Source organism: Elgaria multicarinata, chromosome 9 (assembly GCF_023053635.1).
Source record: "Elgaria multicarinata webbii isolate HBS135686 ecotype San Diego chromosome 9, rElgMul1.1.pri, whole genome shotgun sequence".
Lineage (NCBI taxonomy): Eukaryota > Metazoa > Chordata > Lepidosauria > Squamata > Anguidae > Elgaria > Elgaria multicarinata.
Genome location: NC_086179.1, coordinates 23,719,969 through 23,739,709, shown reverse-complemented (window position 1 = coordinate 23,739,709; position 19,741 = coordinate 23,719,969). Strand labels below are relative to the sequence as shown.

The 19,741-nt window shown below is 43.8% G+C and overlaps 1 protein-coding gene across 1 annotated transcript; it reads left to right on the top strand.

The window, feature by feature from the left end:
• Nucleotides 1-1,740: 1,740 nt before the first annotated feature.
• On the top strand, nt 1,741-17,733 carry FAM180A (family with sequence similarity 180 member A). The gene is made up of 3 exons (XM_063134433.1): nt 1,741-2,028; nt 15,953-16,053; nt 17,248-17,733. Exons 1-3 carry the CDS (start codon nt 1,953-1,955, stop codon nt 17,599-17,601), a joined length of 531 nt encoding a protein of 176 aa, XP_062990503.1. The 5' UTR covers nt 1,741-1,952; the 3' UTR covers nt 17,602-17,733.
• Nucleotides 17,734-19,741: the final 2,008 nt, after the last annotated feature.

The following is a 19,741-nucleotide window of genomic DNA, read 5'->3' as shown; positions in this document are numbered from 1 at the left end:
CATCGAGTCCAACCCCCAGCTCAATGCAGGAATCCACCCAGGAATCCATCCAGTTTCAGTCTGTAATCAATGAAAAAGAAAAGCCAAATAATGAAAGCAACTGATCCTTCAAATGGCCACTGGGGATAAGACAAAAAAGGGACAGGCCCTGCCAATTTAGACAGAAATGAATAAAAGTAAATAAAGGTGCAATCCTATTCATATTTAAAGGGGAAAAAACTTCTACAATTCCCAGCATTCCCCATCTGGCCAGGGCTTTTTTTTTCCTGTCCAAACATGGATAGGATTGTGCCCTAACGAAATAAAACTAAAACAGAACTAAGGGAGAGATAAGGGCCAGGCTCTGGGTGAGCATTGACGACTGTTCCAGTTTTTGACAGATTCCACTCAGAAGTACATCTTTTGCTACTTCCTGTTATCAGTTCTGCAAGTTCACAAGTCCTATTTGCTTACTGGCAAAAGATTTTGCTGCTTTCAGCACAGCGCAGTCAGTACTGGATGGTATGAATTCAAAGCCATTCATCATCAGCAGAAGCAACTAGGCCGAGACCACCCTGGTATTGTCAGCCGCACTGCAAACGTAGGACATTGCCTTATACTGAACAGGGCATTTCAGGGTCTTAGAATCATAGAATCATAGAATAGCAGAGTTGGAAGGGGCCTACAAGGCCATTGAGTCCAACCCCCTGCTCAATGCAAGAATCCACCCTAAAGCATCCCTGACAGATGCTTGTCCAGCTGCCTCTTGAATACCTCTAGTGTGGGAGAGTCCACAACCTCCCTAGGTAACTGATTCCATTGTCGTACTGCTCCAACTGTCAGGAAGTTTTTCCTGATGTCCAGCTGGAATCTGGCTTCCTTTAACTTGAGTCCATTATTCCATGTCCTGCACTCTAGGAGGATTGAGAAGAGATCCTGGCCCTCCTCTGTGTGACAACCTTTTAAGTATTTGAAGACTGCTATCATGTCTCCCCTCAATCTTCTCTTTCCAGGCTAAACATGCCCAGTTCTTTCAGTCTCTCCTCATAGCGCTTTGTTTCCAGACCTCTGATCATCCTGGTTGCCCTCCTCTGAACACACTCCAGCTTGTCTGCATCCTTCTTGAAGTGTGGTGCTGTTGAATTCAATTGGAGAAAATTAAGCACTCACTTAACTATGTCCCATTGAAATCAATGGGATTTAATACTGCTTAACTTTGGCTGGGCCAGGCTCTTTCATTGGACTGGATGAAGTGAGAATAACAATGAGATCTTGGCTAAAAGCTGCCTATCTCTTCTATAAATGTGTCTGCTTTGCTGTTAAATCTTGTTTTACAAGATTTACAACTGGGTCTATTTGAGTCAAGGATTTACTCCTTTACACCTTCCACCCAAACATGACCTGACTGGTCAATTTATCTTTTAGTGTTCTCTGTAAAACAAATAGGATCTGTAAAGCCTGGAACATTCTCTTAGTGAGCAAGCCCCTCTCTGTCCGATATGCAACCAAGAAATCTCAATATCACTTGCAGAGCAAATGAGCATAGGACCCTAAAGATATAATAGCTTTCTCTGATACAGCTACTTGTGTATGTTGACACAGGGACATTCCAACTGACCCAACTTACTGAATGGAATTGAAATACCCCCAAAAATAAAAAAAATAAAAAAATGTAATGATATTTATACCCCCACAGCTGCCAGCGAGCTCACATGCGTCATGAGTCATTCCAGATGTGGCTATAAAACACAGCCCGTCTGTGCAAATGAATTCCCTGATCCCAAAGCGACTTTGTTGAAGGCGAGGTGCTGCTACTTAATTTCATCAAACAAACAAAAATTGCACTCAGCAAGTTTTCGCCGCTGGGAGGAAAAGGATAAAAATTAACCAGCTATCCAAGAGACACGGAGAAGGTTGTAAAGAAAGGCCTAATTTATAGGCACAGATTGATCTCTATTTGGAGGAGATTGAAGATGGACTGGAAAAGTGTGCTGCTGCTCTTGTTATATTACAGTGTTCATGCCACTGTGCCCCCAAGGTGGAACCGAGGTAAGACTTCGAAAAATAAATTACTTATAGCCAAAGCTGAGAGCTTCAGAGGAGATATTTTTTATCAAGTGAAGTGTTCTCAATCTCTCTCTCTCTCTCTCTCTCTCTCTCTCTCTTTCTCGTTCTCTCCCCCGCCCCCGCCACCTCTACCAGGTCATGAAGGTGTTTCCTTTATTGTTGTTTTCTTTATTATTCCCAGCCACTGAATGCAAAACTGTTTTCCCACACACACACACACACACACACACACACACACACACACACTTCTTTTCTTTTCTATGAAAAAGAAAATTAAACCAGATCCCTCATTTCCAGCTGTGCAGTGTGGAAATAGAAAACGTTGGGTCTCTTATCTGGGTTGAACTCTCATAACAGAGCACAGCTAATTTTGTTCACACAAACAGAAACTCTGCAGGCTGGAGACCTCAGCTCACCCTTTGCTGTGTTCAAGCCCCTGCAGCTATCTGTTTAAGTCAGGCTGATTTTAAACACATTGCGCTGGAATGCTGTCTCTAGCTTTCCTGCTCTTTACAATGTGAGAAATGAAGATTCACTGGGAAATATCGATGGATGGATGGATGGATCTATCTATCTGTCATCTATCTATCCTGCTGTTACTGCACTTTACTTCAAATGGATCCAACCAGAACCCTTCTTTATTCTCTCTTTTCTTTTATTGAACGTAGAGCACTGGGTAATATCTTATTCTGCCTGTATGCTTGCAGGACTCACCTCTTCTGTATCAGGGCTATTGATCTTTAGGCAAGCCCGAAGGAGGGCTCTAGAAAACATTACCAGGGATTTGAAAAGCCAATGGATGGTAAAAAGTGGGCAATTCTTTTACTATTTAAAATGGACAAGGAAGATTTCAAATCACAATGCACTTAAGGTGCTGTGCTTTTCCTTAATCCAGGCTCATGCTAGTTCGTTGCTTTAAGAACCTTTTTTTTTTTTTAAGGAATCAATGTTACTTTCTAGGTGATCTAGAAATGAATCAGGCCAGTCACATTTGTAGGGGTGAATAAATGAGACATGTGAACAGGTATGCCAGAATCCCCACTGTTAGGATACCAGTTGGGTGACTGATCCAATCTGTAGTGCCTGCTGGCTGCCCAAAGTTAGCCTGGTTAGCTTTGGCTGCTCCATCTTGTCAGGCAGTGGTTCGATTGCCAACTTATGTGCTGAGCATTGCTGAATGGGGGAGAGGGTTCCGGCACCAGTGCTCTTACACTTGATTTGAAAGGAGTGCCCAGTTTGGGGGTAGGTGGTGGCATCAATGGACCCTACCAGGAGCTGCTATCCACTTAGCACAGTGCTGAAATACCAACCTTGGTGATTCTGCCATTGATTCATGGCCCATCTCATAATGGTGCTAGATTCTCCATTTTCATTCAGTGGCAGAAGCTGATGGCCCATCAGCAACCCACCACACAACTAGGGATAGGGGAGAAGTTTAATACCTGATTTCATTTGCAAATCAACACGAGAACTGAAATGTTGTTATTGTTTAAAAATTTGCACTCCTCTGAATTTTGCAATGGGATACTCCCATCAAAAAAGACATTCAAAAATATGTATATTATGGGAACGTATGCACAAAAATGTCTGTGTTTGTGAAAATAATGTTCAAAAATGCATTCTATTAGGAAACCAGCTGGCAAACAAAATGTGTATATTAGGCGAAAGTGTGTATATTAGGATAAATGCATGCAAACAAAACTGTGTATGGTTTTCATGTGGGTCTAGGGTGTGGGTCTGTTTTAATTCTCAAAGTTCACTATGAACCAAACTTAACACTGGAAAAAAATGAGAAATTGGGAGAAAGCAAAGTTGATGGATTCATCTATCCCTACTCACAACCTGCCACTGCTGGTCTCAAAGGATTAATTGGGAGAAATAAAAATTGATGGCTTCGTCTATTCCTACTCACAATCTGACACTGCTGGTCTCAAAGGATTAATGGCATGACAATGTGGGTTGTTACCCTACACGCTCTCAGAATTGGGATACAGTATGCCATGATTTTCTAAGGTTGCTTTGAGGCATATCCAATCAAAAGGTATGCCGTATGGATGGCATGAGTTTTAGAACTGTGGAGCCTACCATCAGCAAACACTGCATACAGAGAAAGCCCTTAGATAGGAATAGATTTTCAGATCAGCACTGAAAGACACAGGCCTTAGCTAGACCTAAGGTTTGTCCCGGGGTCGTCCCTGCCTGCTCCCGGGATATCCTGTGTGTCATTTACACGAACAGGGATGAACCCAGGATAAACCTTAGGACTAGCTAAGGCCACATCCAGATAGTTCACTGGGGACCAGATAAGCATCATCTGTGGCTGCAGAAGCCTACTTCCATGTTCTCAGCTCTCCCTTAGAAGCCTGGAGAGAAGATATTAACTAAGAGGAATTTTCCTTTTGCTTTTTGACCAGAGAATGTTTGATATGAGGTGGATTGAAAATACAATAAATAAATAAATAAATAAATTCTGATGAGATTAAAATGTTCCATGACCTTGAAAAATCTCCCTGGAAATGTTTAGAATTTGCTACTGAATACGACCGTATCTGGTGATTCATTTTGCTGATGATTCACAGGGAAAGTGATTTATTCAATTCATGGTTTTTTGGTCTGTTTGAGGTCCATTTGGTTAAAACTCAAAGCCTTTCTTTTATAATGCCCTGCCTCATTTAATTTCTTCACTGTTGCTCATACTGAATCCAAGCCAGTTTTCTTAGATCTCCTTGCAACGGAGAAGGAAAACACCTCCTAACAGAATGTTTGGGACTGGCCCTAAATCCACAGGTTTTCAAGGGAATGTTGGCATGGAGTAGGAGTTATATTTGTTCTTGGGGGAAAGAACTGCCTTTGCTTGAAGTGAGTCTGTTCATAGAACCACAGAGTTGTAAGGGGTTTTGGAAGCCATTTAGTCCAACCCCTGGCTTGATGCAGGAAATCCAAAGTTCTCCAAAGTCTGCCTAAAGGAATCCAATGAAAGTCAGTCAACCAACTCTCAAAGTCAGGACAGTGATGGATAAATCCATTAGTGGCCCTGTTCAGATGACACACTAAGCCACGGTTAGGCTGCTAACCCTTTTGCAGCAAATGATTAGTGAACATGTTTAAACCATGGTTATACAGCTACCATGGTTAGGAATGGTTCACACAACATGCTAAGCCAAAATGTTTACCTCAAAATGCCTAACCAATGTGGCTTAGCCTCTCATCTGAATACGGTCAGTTTCTCTCTCTCTCTCTCTCCCTCTCTCTCTCAATCTCAAGTTCTCTCTCACACCCAAATACGAACTTGGTGAATTCTTATTAAAACAAAACAAACAAACAAAAAAACTAAAACAAATTTCTCACCCATCTGCACTAGCTAGTTCAACAGGTACAACTATTCTCAGCAGGGACTGCACCGTGTCATACCTGTCTGCCGTATAGTTGTCAAAGATGAGGAGCCTTTCATAAATAAATAAAAAAAAGACATGGCAAATTCGATTCAGCATCAAAAACATGGTTGAATACACAGGTATTCAAATGAAGACTTTTAAGAACAAACCTCCCGATGCCTAGATAGTCAGATCTGTCAGTTTGGATTTCTCTCACATTCACATTTGCAAAATCTCAAGTTCATTTCATCCTGAATATGGAGAGCTTTGTGAATTTTCATAAATTCTTATCAAAACCCAACTAAAACAATTTTGTCACCCATCCCTAGGTCAGAGGTGGGCAAATGGGGGACCTACAGATGTTTTGGACTACAACATTCATTCACCTCAGCCAACATGGCCAATGTTCAGGGATTATGAAATTTGTATTCCAAAACACCTTCAAGGCACCAGGTTGCTTAACCCACCTCTAGGTAATGGGTTCCATTGCCAAACTGTTCTGAGGTAAAAGAAAAAGTAAAAAAAAAAGAAAAAAAAGAACAGCCTTTGCTCTCTTTTATGTGGTAGCTCTTCAGGTATTTGAAGAGTTCTATCATGTAATCCCTCAGGCTTCTCTTCTCCAATACCCAGTTCCTTCAACATTACCTTATTCTCCATACTGCTGATCATCTTCATTGCCTTCTTCTTTCTGAATTTGTCTACAGCCAACTCAATGTACCATGGCCAGAAGTGTTCACAGTTCTTTCTAGCAATTTTGTTGCTGATTCTGTGAAATGCAGTGGTTTGGTTGCAGTGCAGTATAGGGGCACTGGGGTATTCATCCCTTAAGTTTTGTGTGAAAACATTGGGTGGAGCACTCATTTTAGCAGGTTAAATGCCTTCTAGTTCTTCAATGTGGCTGTTTTTCCAAGAAGGGGGAAAGAAATAATTGTTATTCATTGTCAACTGAAGCCACTGTTGACTTGGGAGAATCAGGACAGGGTATATTAAGGACAGATGTGTATAAGAATCAACATGCCGCATTCTCTGTGGAGTGAGGACTACGCGGTCACAGATATTATAAAAATGTGATGGTTTGCATACAGCCAAGTCAGTTAACGACTAAACATTTCTGGTTTCTAGTGAAGAAATGCAGCATACATTACAATAAGAAATGCCGTAGATATCTTTGGTACTACTCATAATCAATCCTTACTAGGGTTGCCAAGAGTCAGGGTTTGACAGTGTTCCCAGATTTTAGCCTCCTTCTCTCCATCTCTAGGTTGAGGCTGCTTTTCTTTAGTCCAGCCCCATCCCATTTAAAAATAAAAGATGTCCAAAACAGTGTATGTGTGTGTGTGTGTTAATAATAAGACATCTGAGTAACTGTTCTTAGCTCTTCAGGAGTTGCATAAAGCACCATGTCTTCTGCTATTGGCTCCACCTTCTTATCCATCAGGCTCCACCCATGACTTGCCACATAATGGCCAACTCTGCCTCTGGTAGTTATCACTAAGCTCCACCTCTGCCTAGTCAGGTTTCACCCCCTGAGTTCTTCACCCCCACATCCCATCTTAAGGTCTAAAACTCAGGAGAGCAGGCCCTATTGACATCTTTCATCTTGTTTGATGTCTTGTTTAACGTGCATCCAACAGCCATGAAACTATGCACAAATGTGTTTATTTTATTATCTGAAGCTGTTTTCCAAGATATCCTGGGGTAAGAATATGCATCACAACCCAAAAGGTATATGATGTCAGAAGAAGTATGTTATAAACTCAAAATATTAGAAAAGTATCATAAACTGTGAAGGTAAAACTTTGTTATTACTGAAAGCTAATGTTTCTTAGTGTTGTGAAGTACTTTTCTACCACACAACATTTTACATTTTTGTCTCTGGTGAGGCAAATGTTCCCCAATGAAATCCCATGGTTTCTGCCAACAACCCCCAGAGTGCTTAGGCTGGCTTTCCTAGACCCTCTCATCACCCTCAGCAAAGCCTGCTGAAGTGGTTGATGGGGTAACAGTTGAGGGAGAAGAGGTCTTCATGAGGGAGGCCTTCATCAGGGATGGTGGAATGTCCCTGCTCTCACTTGCATCTCCATCAACTCAGCCTGCAGGAATGGCTGCTGCTGGTGACAGTTGAAGGAGAAGGAACTTTCATGAGGAAGGAGGCCTTCAGCAGGGCTGGTCTCAATGCCTCCTGGTCATCATGGCTCCATGGAGCCTCTGTGCTCAGAGGCAGTGAATTCTACTGAAAGCCTGCTGTTGGGGAGCAATCATGGGAGAGAGCCTTCATGTTCTGTTTGCGGGATTCCCAAAGGAATTTGCTTGGCCTCTGTCAGAAATGGGATGCTGAAATTGATAGACCAGTGGTCTCACCCAGCAGAGCTCTTTTTGTATTCTTAACCTGGTGGGAATCTACACTATTGTTGTTATAACATTACGAATCAGCAACTGTGACGCAAAGCATCACATGACCCTCTGTATCTTCAGTTGTAAATGAGTTGTACTTACCTCCTTGATTTCGTTGTCCCAGTTCGTTGTTGCTGAGTACTAGCGCTTATTTAGAAATCACGTGCCCTGTTTTAACGACGTTAGCTCTTTTCAGAAAATGTTGAATTGAGTGATCAGCCAATTGCTACCCTGGTTTCCACATGTTGAAATTACGAGCATGAGCAGATGAGCTAGCAAAGGGGGGACAGGAAAGGAAGAAAAAAGGAAGTGGGCGGAGCAAACTGAGAAGCTTGCCTAAACACAGAGGAGACAGAGAACAGCTACAATGGAAGAACAAACAGTGTGCCCTGGATTAATGAATTTATAACATAAAGGGAAAACGTAAGTACCGCTAGATCCCCATAGTGTGCCCCGTGATTATCAAAACTGACACAGACAGCAACGTTAGAAATGGACAATAACCACGTTATTAGACTAGTGTAGATCCGGCCTTGGTCTTATCAGAGCTTTTGCTCCCACTCTTCCAGGAAGCTTCTGTGACTTGAATTTCCCCATTGATACCAAAGCACACATAGAACTCAATGGGCCTTTTGTGAGTCTTAACCTTCTCCTGAATACTGCATGCACTGCAAAGCTTCCAATTTGGGATTCAGATTTACTTCCAAGCCAGGGATTCATTTCTTAGTATTCTGAAGATTACAGGTTCTGAAAGGCACACTTATTTTCCAGCCTTGTCTGTATAGTATGATTCCACACCCCAGTCATTTTCCGTCTTTCAGTTGTTTCTAATATTTAACTGCTATCTGTAATTTCCACTCATCCACTCTAGCTTGGATGGTTCAAGTCCCCAGAAGCTGCTCTTGTAATGTTCTGAATATTTCAAGTTTGTTGCAGAAGACAAAAGAGTAAGGATGGACAAAGTTCAAGTTTTCTAAAATTATCTTGCTGCTTCTCTCATGCCTGATTCCTATTTGTGCTTGCAATAGATACTCACTCTGTGAATGGGAAATTTTGTTCTTCAACAAGTATGAAAATATTAGGGCTATGTCACGCCCCATCCGCTTTGGGCCACTTTGGGCTGGATCTGACCCACTTCACATCCAGACATCCGAAGCAGATCAAATGCTGCTGGTTCCCAGAAATGGCCCTTTTTGAACACCATAGTTTGAACATTAGATCTAGAAAGTGACAGTGCCATCATCATCCTTAAAAATTGGGCAGGCAGCTACTAGTCAGGTAAGTCCCACGGGCAGGTGAGGGCAGAGGTTCACTATTGCCTTGGATTGGGCCAAATCAGCCCGCTTTGGTTTGGGATCTGGATTCAGACCTGAGGCGGTGCACAGCCCTAAGATATATGGCTCTGCTGGGCTAAATAGAGCAGTGTATGGAGAGGATTAGACTGACAAGGATATCTGAAAGAGGGAAAAAGGTATCTGTGGTGCTACATAGCAGTTAGGCAGACTTGCAATCATTGCGCAAGATTGCCAATAAATAAAAGAATTACAACCCCATTTGCATATATTTCAAGATCTCCCTACACATTAAAAAAAAAGGATCCAGTTTGCACAAATTACACCCACAACCACAACCACACACACAAGATTTCTGGAATCAGACAAAAACAGTCTGCTCCCATTTACCAGAATAGAAATGCGGAATCCCATCAGGTCTAAATGGAATGGAATTCCCAGTGTCACACCTCACTGGTCCTGACTCAAGTCCCATTGATTTCAATCGGAAGTATGTGCAATCATCTAAGAGTGTATCTACATTAAGAGAAATTGTGTTGTTTACACAAGGCTTTTTACTTCCCGTTTTTTTGGTATGGGCTGCATTGTTATGAAAGGAGAAGAGTGAACATGTGCTTTGAACTGAATACTTTCCAGAGGATTCCGCAGGCCATTGATGATGTCATGTAATCAACCTGAAAACTTCCATGAGTGGCCAATCACAAGCATGCAATACATTGCTTGTTTAGAGAAGCTCTTAGTCTGGACTCAGCCTAATACTTTGAATTTCTGCATACAAAGGGGTTAGCAGTCTCTCTCTCTCTCACACACACACACACACACACACACACACAGAGAAGCTTCTTGTCTACTGGGTCACACTTCTGGCTTGCCTAAATATATGATGACTTTTCCATAGCTCAGCCCTTGGAGGGGAGAGTTAAAACCACGAATCACACCCAGATAGACTTGGCACTCAGCAAAATTCCACAGACTTGCTATTATTCTGATTCATAATTTGTTTTAAAGTAAAAAAAAAATTATGAAGGAGTTGAATTCTTATAAAAGCTATCCAAGAGACTTTATGAAGCAAGAAAAAAGAATCCTCTTTTTATTATACAGGACTCACTTTCCTTTCTTTCCAGGAGGAGAAGCAGGAGTGACTCCACCTTCAGCAGCCCAGAGTGAACTTGTGTCTGCTGACCACTCCCTTTCTGAAATCGACCACCTTTTTCCAGAGGCACAAACCCTTGGCAAGAGCCCTCCAGCCCTTTGCCAAGGGCTTGCTGTCTCTAAGAGCAGAATAGCAGGACCTCCAAGAGCAGAACAGCAGAAAACATTGGCTGGATTATTTGGGTGCATAGGGAGAGACCGATTAGCCTCTGTCTATATAGTGCGGCTTTATGTAATGTTTCTGAGGAGAATGTTTGGTGTTGGGTTTTTCTTTCCAAAACGGACTAGGAAAAGGCGCACCCTTATTTCTATGACGGTGAGATTCTACTGAGCTATTAGTTTGAGAGTTTCCACCCGCATTGAATGAATTCCTTATACATTGATGTCTTACACATCTGTGCCAGCTATTTAAGGATTCAGAAATGTCTGCTTTCACAGTATTCCTCACAAATTGCAGCAAGGCCTGAATTTGGCAAGTGTGTGGAGTAATTCTCTCTCTCTCTTTCTCTCTCTCTCTCTCTCTCTCAATCTGCATTCTCCTACACTACAAATACTTCCCCCCTGTTTTGGGGAACTTTTTCTCTTCCTGAAAAAGAGGCATTGTTTGTTATGCCTCTTTAGCAGGGAGGGGGAGAATTTCAGAGAATTTTCTCCTTGGGGAGGAGGACAGCATTTCCACATACCTTTTAAAAGTGTAGCTGGTTGTTTTGTGTTCTCCTTTCTATTTTTTTTAATTTAAAAACAACACTCCCACCACTTGGAGGAGCCCAGCCGTTCTTCATGGATGCCTATTGGAGACCATGTGACCTCACTCTCTCCAGTAGGTATTCAAGGAGAACTCCTGGGCTCCTGCAAGAGCTGGGGATGTTGTTGTTTAAAAAAAGAAAGAAAGAAAGAAAGAAAGAAAGAAAGAAGACCCCTCAAAACTTCCTACGCATGGAGAGGTATATAGAAACCCTGTCCACCTCCCCAAGTAGAAAATTCTCCAAAATTCTCACCTTTCCCAGATAGTTTTGCCATAGTTTTCATTCCCACCCACCCACACAACAAAATGCCAAAAATGGAATGATCAAATTTTTTTGGCACAGCACTATCCTATACCACTGAGCTGCCCCTGTTTTGAAATTTCTGTAATACCAATTGGGTATTACAGAATGGTATTACAGATGGTAAAAAGCAGGGATGTGGGACCATTTCAGAGAACCTCAACAGCCCCCAAGAGTTTCTCTGAAATGGAATTCAGAACCCAAGCTAAAAGAGGTTCTGCACCCTTGATATAAAGGGACAAAAAAATGGTCAAGCGAGGAGAGTGGGCCCAGCATCAGGCCTAGCATTGTGAAGAAAGGGATGAGAAAGTACTGGGCAGTTGGAGAGAACAGTTAGTCAGAAGGATATCTTCCTTGGAACTTCCTTCACTGGGTGCTAGGAGAAGGTTCAGCCTCAATCCTAGTCATGGGAAGGGAAGGAGATTGCTACAGAGGGGCTCAATGAAGTACACACAAGAGCTTCAAATCTTCAATAGCTCCTTTAGAGTTCTGAGTGGTTCTGACTGAGACTTGGAGCAGATGCACTGCCCCACTGATATCGGATCCACCAGCCTCCACTGCATCATCTCTATCACTGCTCCTAAGGCACCTACCCTGATTTCCATGAGATCTGCCAAGGACTGCATTTCATTGTATCGGAACCAGTTGAGTGTGAAATCTTATATATCTCCTGTCGTCAAGCAGCCATAATTACTGTGCATGATGTGAATCAGATGCATCATTAAAATAAATTAGTGCACATTGAGATGAAATAATTGTTTCACATAAACTCCTCCTGGGGAAGAAGAAGGAGACCGCAAATCACATTAATACTGCCATGCTATTCTTCGATACTGAACAAGGGCCTCGTGCTGCATCTATGAGTCGGCAGGGGGAGGGAGCCGAATCAGCAGAAAAGTTTCCGCATGGATTTATAATCTCAAGATGAATACTGGCTGTGCATCTTTGTCCATTTCAGTTGTGTGTGTGTGTATAGGAGGGTGGGGTGGCTAAATTTGCTAGCCAGTAAAATCTGGAGTGGAGAAATAAATAAGCACAAAACCAGAAATCATCTGTATAAATGGGATATGGAACTCAATGAAAATAGAATACCAGGGCCAGATCTACTCCAAGCAGGATACAACACTTTGAAAATGGTTTGAAAACTGTCTATGGAGTGTGTCCTGGGCCCCAACAGCTGTCACTACTGTTATAAACGGTTTTAAAGCAGTAATGTAGATCCTGTCCTGGTGGCTTGGAATGGAAGAACCAGATGATTATAATAGCTGAGAGTGGTGATGAAATTAGTGGAGGCTGGTGGCTCCAATGTCAGTGGGGTGTTGAGTCCACTCTGGGTTTCTTTCAGAACCAATTAGAACTCTAAAGGAGCTATCCAAGCTGCAAAGCTATCTAGGGTGCTAAGCTATCCAAGTGCAACTGAACCCTGGAGGGATTTACTGCCTCCCTGTCATCAGAGCCACCAGCCTCCATTAGACAAAATGTTTAAAATGTAAAGAACTGGGCATGTTTAGCCTGGAGAAGAGAAGATTGAGGGGAGACATGATAGCACTCTTCAAATACTTAAAAGGTTGTCACACAGAGGAGGGCCAGGATCTTGTCTCGATCCTCCCAGAGTGCAGGACATGGAATAATGGGCTGAAGTTACAGGAAGCCAGATTCTGGCTGGAAATCAGGAAAAACTTCCTGACTGTTAGAGCAGTACAACAATGGAACCAGTTACCTAGGGAGGTTGTGGGCTCTCCCACACTAGAGGCATTCAAGAGGCAGCTGGACAACTATCTGTCAGGGATGCTTTAGGGTGGATTCCTGCATTGAACACGGGGTTGGGCTCGATGGCCTTGCAGGCCCCTTCCAGCTCTGCTATTCTGTGTTTCTATGAATGTCAGCTATTATCAGAGTTGTCATCCAAAACATCTGGAAGATACCAGGTCACCTACCTTGGGCTAGAGTGTTGGCCGTAGTCCAGGGAGAGCTAGATTGGGTATAGGCAACCCAATGCCCTCCAGTTGTTTTGGCCTACAACTAGCATGGACAATGGCAAGGGACTGTGGAAATTGCAGTCCAGAACATCTGGAAGGCACCAGGTTACCTACCCCTTACCAGAACTCTAGTCCCTACTCAGCCATAAATTTCACTGGCCGACTTTGAGCCAATATCATAGAATCATAGAATAGCAGAGTTGGAAGGGGCCTACAAGGCCATCGAGTCCAACCCCCTGCTCAATGCAGGAATCCACCCTAAAGCATCCCTGACAGATGGTTGTCCAGCTGCCTCTTGAATGCCTCTAGTGTGGGAGAGTCCACGACCTCCCTAGGTAACTGATTCCATTGTCGTACTGCTTTAACAGTCAGGAAGTTTTTCCTGATGTCCAGCTGGAACATCAATCTAACCTAGCTCACAGGTTTGTTGTTAGAATTGTCAAAGTGATGACATCCTAAAGTCTGAGATCCATAAAGAAGGGCCTAGCATCCTGCTTTACAGTGGACAGTCCTCAATTTGAAGTCGGTCAGGGGATAAGGCCATCAATGGCTACAGGTCCTGATGGCTATATGTTACCTCCAGTATTAGAGACAGTATGCCTTCATACACCAGTTCCTGGAGGACATGGGTGGGAGGGTGCTGTTGTTGCTCTCCTGTCCTGCTTGTGGGTTTCCCTGGTTGACCATTCTGTGTGAACAGAATGCTGGACAAGACGGACCCTTGGTCTGATCCATCATGGCACTTCTTATGTTCTTTTGATAGTCCCCTATTTAGAGTTGTCCCTTATTTGAGAAGCTGCCCAATCCAAATCCAGTTTAAAGATAAAGAACCATAGGAGAAGACAGCCAGCAGAGACCTTGAAGTTGCAACTGATCATCTGACCGGGAAGGCATGCAGGAGATCACCCGGCCACAGCCTTCCCTACTATGGAGAGATGAATTGTATTTCTATTGCAATTCTTTCTAAATTTGCAACTAGGTGTATATATTAGTACATGCCAATATTCATCAAATTTTGGTGATGCATTTCCTCTTTTTTAATGATGGCCAAACAGCCACCCAACTACGGATGCCAGCTCTGGAAGTTCAAAGCAGACAGGGGAATGCTGAAATCTGACCAGTGCTCAACAGTGTTGGAGGTGTGTGTGTGGGGTGGGGGGTCAACCCATTCCCATGTTGCTGTTTTTCCAATCTAATCAAGTACTTCTTCACACAGCGCATAGTTAAATTATGGAACTCACTACCACAAGATGTAGTGATGGCCACCAATTTGGATGGCTTTCAAAGGGGGTTGGATAAATTCCTGGAGGCAAAGGCTATCAATGGCTACTAGCCCTGATGGCTGTGTGCTACCTCCAGTATCAGGCACAGTAAGCCTGTGTGCACCAGTTGCTGGGGAACATAGGTGAGGGAAGTCGCTGTTGCAACATGTCCTGCTTTGTTGGTCCCTGGCTGACGGCTGGTTGGCCGCTGTGTCAACAGAGTGCTGGACTGGATGGAGCCTTCATCTGATCCAGCAGGGCTCTTCTTATGTTCTTATGCACACTGCCCATAAAGCTGCTTTGTGCTTTGTGGCAGGGGATGGAGGACCTATCAGTACCATACAGGTCCTAGCACCCAACCCAGGAGGGTGGTGATTTAGATTGGGAGAGTGGTTAGGGGGAAAGTATTAAATATTGACTGCTGCTAGCCATGCTGATTGAAAATGAGTCAAGTTGCAGTCCAATACATCTGCAGTCAGGGAATGCTGGGTTATGCCACAATAAATCTGTTCGTCTCTGCAGCATCTTAGCACCGCTGACCCTTGGGGAAGATGCATGGGGGAGTTTTCCGAGGAAGGGTAGCTTGAAAAGTTATTCATTCGATCATTGTTCTCTGGATCCCTGCCAGCAGTTGTTTAGCAAATAAACATTGTAACTGCTGGTTGATTGAAGTTTTAATTACCAAGCAATTAGCACTTCAAGGCTTTAGTGCAGAACATTGTGCTCTCTCGCTCGATCTTTAAGAAGCTGCAGTTCAGGAGCAGAATGCAAGTAAGAGCAGTGTCCAAAAGGGAGGTAGGAGAGCAGGTGGATTGCTGACCTACCTCGCAGGGATGTTGTGAGAGGATCAAATAGGGGTTAACCTGTTTGAACCACTCACCCTCTGCACGCATGCATGTGCAAATACATACATATATCACCCTGAAGTGTGGTAATACAGATGTATGGATGAATCCAAAGTGGAGTAGGAAGTTATGTGGCTGACGAGCGGCCACTTCCAAAGCCCCACTGTTAGGGTGGCCACTTACACATTGCCAAATAAGAGAAAACGCATTACCCAGAAAGTGGATACCAATTTGCATAATATTTGCATATGCATATGCAAATTCATATGCAAATGTGGTGCAAATTTGAAATAATAATTACAGTTTAAATAGAAATGCAATATAGAGTTATGTTAGGAGAGAGGCAGGGCTTAATTTGAACCAAGGTTTGGCAGACCTCAGATGTTGGATCCATATGAAGCAGATCAACTGGTGCAGTTTAAATTTACCATTGAATTTCTGCCTGCTGGGTAGCTCTGAAAAGTACAGTCAGGGTTATGGTGGTAGGGGAATGGGGAGTAGCATATTGCACAATCAATGACCACTGACAGCCTTCCTCTCATCTCCTTCCCTTCCCCCCCAGCGATGTTTTTCCCATCTGCTCATCGAGTGAAGAGGTCCTCAGCTGCTCTCCTCAACCCAGTGCTTCAGAAGTCTCAAGATGACGTGGACCTTCTATTTGAGGTTCAGTATGCATGAGAGAATATCCCCAAACTTTCTATGCAGGAACTATATCAGTGATTCAGGATCACTCTATCTTCAAAGGAACATAGATGATATAGAGCGACATCACATGGGGGAAATCACGTTTCCTTACCGTTGTTTCTCCCTCATTACTTCATTACTCAGTTCAGTGACAGCGCACCTGCTTTTCATGCAGATGGTCCCTTGCTCAATCCCTGGCATCTCCAGGTGGGGCTGGAAAAGACCCTTGTCTGAGACCCTGAACAGTCAATGTAGACCAGAGGTGCAGAACCTCAGGCTCAGGGGACAAATCTGACAGACCTGGGGTCCAATCCACCCCTCCTGGGTTCCCCAGATGGCCATGCTCCCTTCTCCTGGCCTTCCTCCTCCCCCCGTCATTTGGTGGTTTCCCAGAGTTTGTGCAGTTTCTCCCCCATTCTGAAAAGTTGGAATGCCTCTCCTTAGGCTTAACGAATGGCAGCAAGGGCTTTACGCCAAAGTATGCTGGTATCTGGGGTATTTTGGGCCTACCCCTTTTGCCTTCAGCTCCACTCAACACTGGAAGGTGGCCCCAAGAACTTCTCTGGAATGGTATTCAGCCCTCCGCCTGAATTGGTTCTGCACTGCCGTTGTAGACAATGGGCCTGTTCAGACAACACGCCAAGCCATGCTAACCCTTTTGCAGCAAAGTGTTAGTGAGCATGTTTAAACTGTGGTTATGTAGCCACCGTGGTTAGGAATGGTCCATATGACATGCTAAGACATGGTGCTAAGCTATAATGTTTAGCTCAACCACCGTGGCTTAGCATGTCGTTTGAACAGGGTCATTATTTTGCTGTATTTTGTATTTGTGTTTTTAACCTGTTGGTAGTTTTATTATGGTTTTAATTTTTGTGAACCTCCCAAAGAGCTTCAGCTATTGGGCAGTATAAAAATGTAATAAATAAATAAATAAATAAAGACGAATCAGCCATCTGACTTGATATGTCGCAAACTCCTATGTTCAATAAAGGCAGGCTGGAACCCATCTCTCTGACACCTACTTTTCTATTCACATGTTTCCCCTTTGGAGGAACATTCCATTATGTGACTCTTTCCCCCACAGTGAGAAGTGGTACTGTTGAGACACCTCACTTACCCTTTGTGGGAACTAAACCGGAGTCAGCATAAATCCCTTTTCTGTTTTTGCTCCAGTTTCTTCTAGGTGAGCTGGAAATCAACAATGACCTAAAGATCTCTGTCAAAGACAAGGAATTGGCTTCATTGAGGAAGGCGGTGGCATTCGACACTTTGTGCAATGATGTTATCCCCAAAAGCGTCACGGATATTCGCCGACTGAATGCCCGGCTGTCAGGCTACCCTGGAATGCTAAAGCGGGAGGATTTTGAAAGGACAGTGTTGACCATGGTCTATGCAGCATATAGAGCAGCTCAATCCCAAGGACATCAGAAAGACACCTGGGCAGAATCCTTTGTGAATCTCTACAAGGCCCTGAAGCATGACTTGATGTCTTCATCCAGCCAAACATCATCATCTCAAAGGACTTGATAGACCAGAAATTCACTTTGATAGGAAGCACATTTGCCTCTTTGCTTTGTAAAAAGAAGAAGAAAAAGTTTAGGACTGCAGGAACAGAAAGTTTCTTTATTCTCTAGCTCCTCCTAGAGGGTACCTCTTATAAAATCTTCTGTATCCAATGAGTGATTATATTAATTTTGGCCAGAGATGTTTCCAAATTTCTTTTTATCTGAATTTCTCCCGGAAATTACCTGTTCTTATTGCTGAAGGACAGCTGATGCCTTAAGAATCCTCCACTCTTCCATTTTTTTGTTTAATTTCCATTTCTGTACAGAGCATTGTGAATGCAGAGTTTGCCACACTTAGAGGTGGACAAGTTCTCCCAAGTTCCGGTTGGATTAACTTGGAAATGAACCAAGTTGTCCAAAATGAGAGGTGGGGAATGATGGGTGGAATCAGAAAACTTACCCTGTTTTATTTCCCCCCCCCCCCGAGCCAATCAAAGGGCTCAAAAAAATGCCACCATCAATCCCTGCCACCCCAACTGCAAACACCTTCCCCCACCAACACTTGTCCTCCCTCAAGCAGAGTCAGGGGGGATCACCCTTAGGGGTGTTGGAGGAATCTGGTTTGGGGATGGAACTCAGCAGGGTTTTGCCAGCTCACCCCCCTGGACACCAGCTCAAGGATCCCTGAGCTGGTTTGACTCAACACATGCTGAGTTGGGGAAACTTGTGTGTTCCTGCTTGTGTTTTTTGTTTTGTTTTTTTAAGCGCAAATCCATGGCTTGGAATATTTACAGAAATTGCTATTTGCAGAAATTTGCAGACGCAAATTTGTTCAAAATTGTTCAAATTCATTCAAAATTGCAGACGCAAGTGGTCCTTTACGCCTGCATTTTTATGCAAATTGTGCTATTGACGGCTGCGATTTTGCACAGATTGCGATTTCCATAAATATTCCCAGCTGTGAATTTGCGCAAGTCACAGCTCATGGTGAAAAGAAAAAATAAAGACACGAGCTCTTGCTGGGCACCTGCAAACCGTCTGGTGGCTTGCCCCACGTGCACGCTGGGGGTAAGAAAACAGCAGGAGTCCAGTGAGCAGAGCACATACCAGACTCAGGGGGGGGGGAGTTCGCCCATCCCTATGGCTGCTCCCTGTTCACCTGCTGGCTCTGCCTTGGCAAGCAAGCTCTGCTCTGAGAACACTGACAGAAATAAGCTCACACAGACCCTGACATCCCAGAGGCTGAATCAGCCCAAACCCTTCCAGACCACTTCTAATCAAATCCTGGCTATAACCTTTAACAAGACCCACTGCAGTGCTGAATACGGGCCCTGACAGTTACATTCAAACTGAGCTACGGATGCGTAGTAATGTAGCCACAGTAATGAGGAGAGGAGGGAGAATTGTCCTTTTCTTCCCTCTGCACTGGATACCAACCAGCGCACCTTGGCTCAAAGCCCGGGGGAACGTTGGAGATGTCGTTCTCCCAAAGGCTGTCGCAATTGCTTTAGAACAGAGCTGTGTGTGAACGGCCTCTCAGAATTCTCCACCCTATTTGTGAGCAGAGAAATCAGGGGGACAATTTCAGTGAATTTCTGCAGGGGGATGAGAAATTCCCCAACAGTTTCTCACAGGTAGAGCTCACCATTGGCAGCGGTTGGAGCGCAGCGTCTTTCATTTTTCCTAAGGGTTTTCAGGGCTTCCTGTGCTGCTGGTGCCAGTGTTAACAGCATCAAGTGCGTTGGCAGGTTGGCCCCCATTTCGCACCCACCATAGTGCAGCTGCGAGGGGAGCAGTGTTGTGTCTAGCTACAGGAAGAGGTGGAGCTAGTGCCGGGCCAAAAATTGCCCTCCAATTTCCTGAAAGCTTTCTTTCCCAATGGGAGAGATTTCCATTGTTCTCCTTCATTTATAGGGTGTTTTATAATTTATTTGTGTGAGTGTGGGTGTTTTAGCTCATCTAATCACTGTGAGGCAGCGCGGGTACTCTGTGTGTTTTCTTTCTATTATATGTATCTCCATTGCTCTGCAACCTCCCAGGAAGTCCTGGGCAGGATCTACACTACTGGCTTAAAATGGTTTATAACAGTAGCGTCAACTGTTGGGGTCCAGGACACACACAGTTTTCAAACCATTTTCAAAATGTCATGTCCTGTTTGGTGT

Excerpts from the sequence above, each read along its gene's own strand:
- FAM180A (XM_063134433.1), top strand. The coding sequence starts at position 1,953 with ATGGACTGGAAAAGTGTGCTGCTGCTCTTGTTATATTACAGTGTTCAT. Across the intron at positions 2,029-15,952 it reads GCCCCCAAGGTGGAACCGAG|CGATGTTTTTCCCATCTGCT; the intron begins GTAAGACTTCGA and ends CTTCCCCCCCAG. Across the intron at positions 16,054-17,247 it reads ACGTGGACCTTCTATTTGAG|TTTCTTCTAGGTGAGCTGGA; the intron begins GTTCAGTATGCA and ends TTTTTGCTCCAG.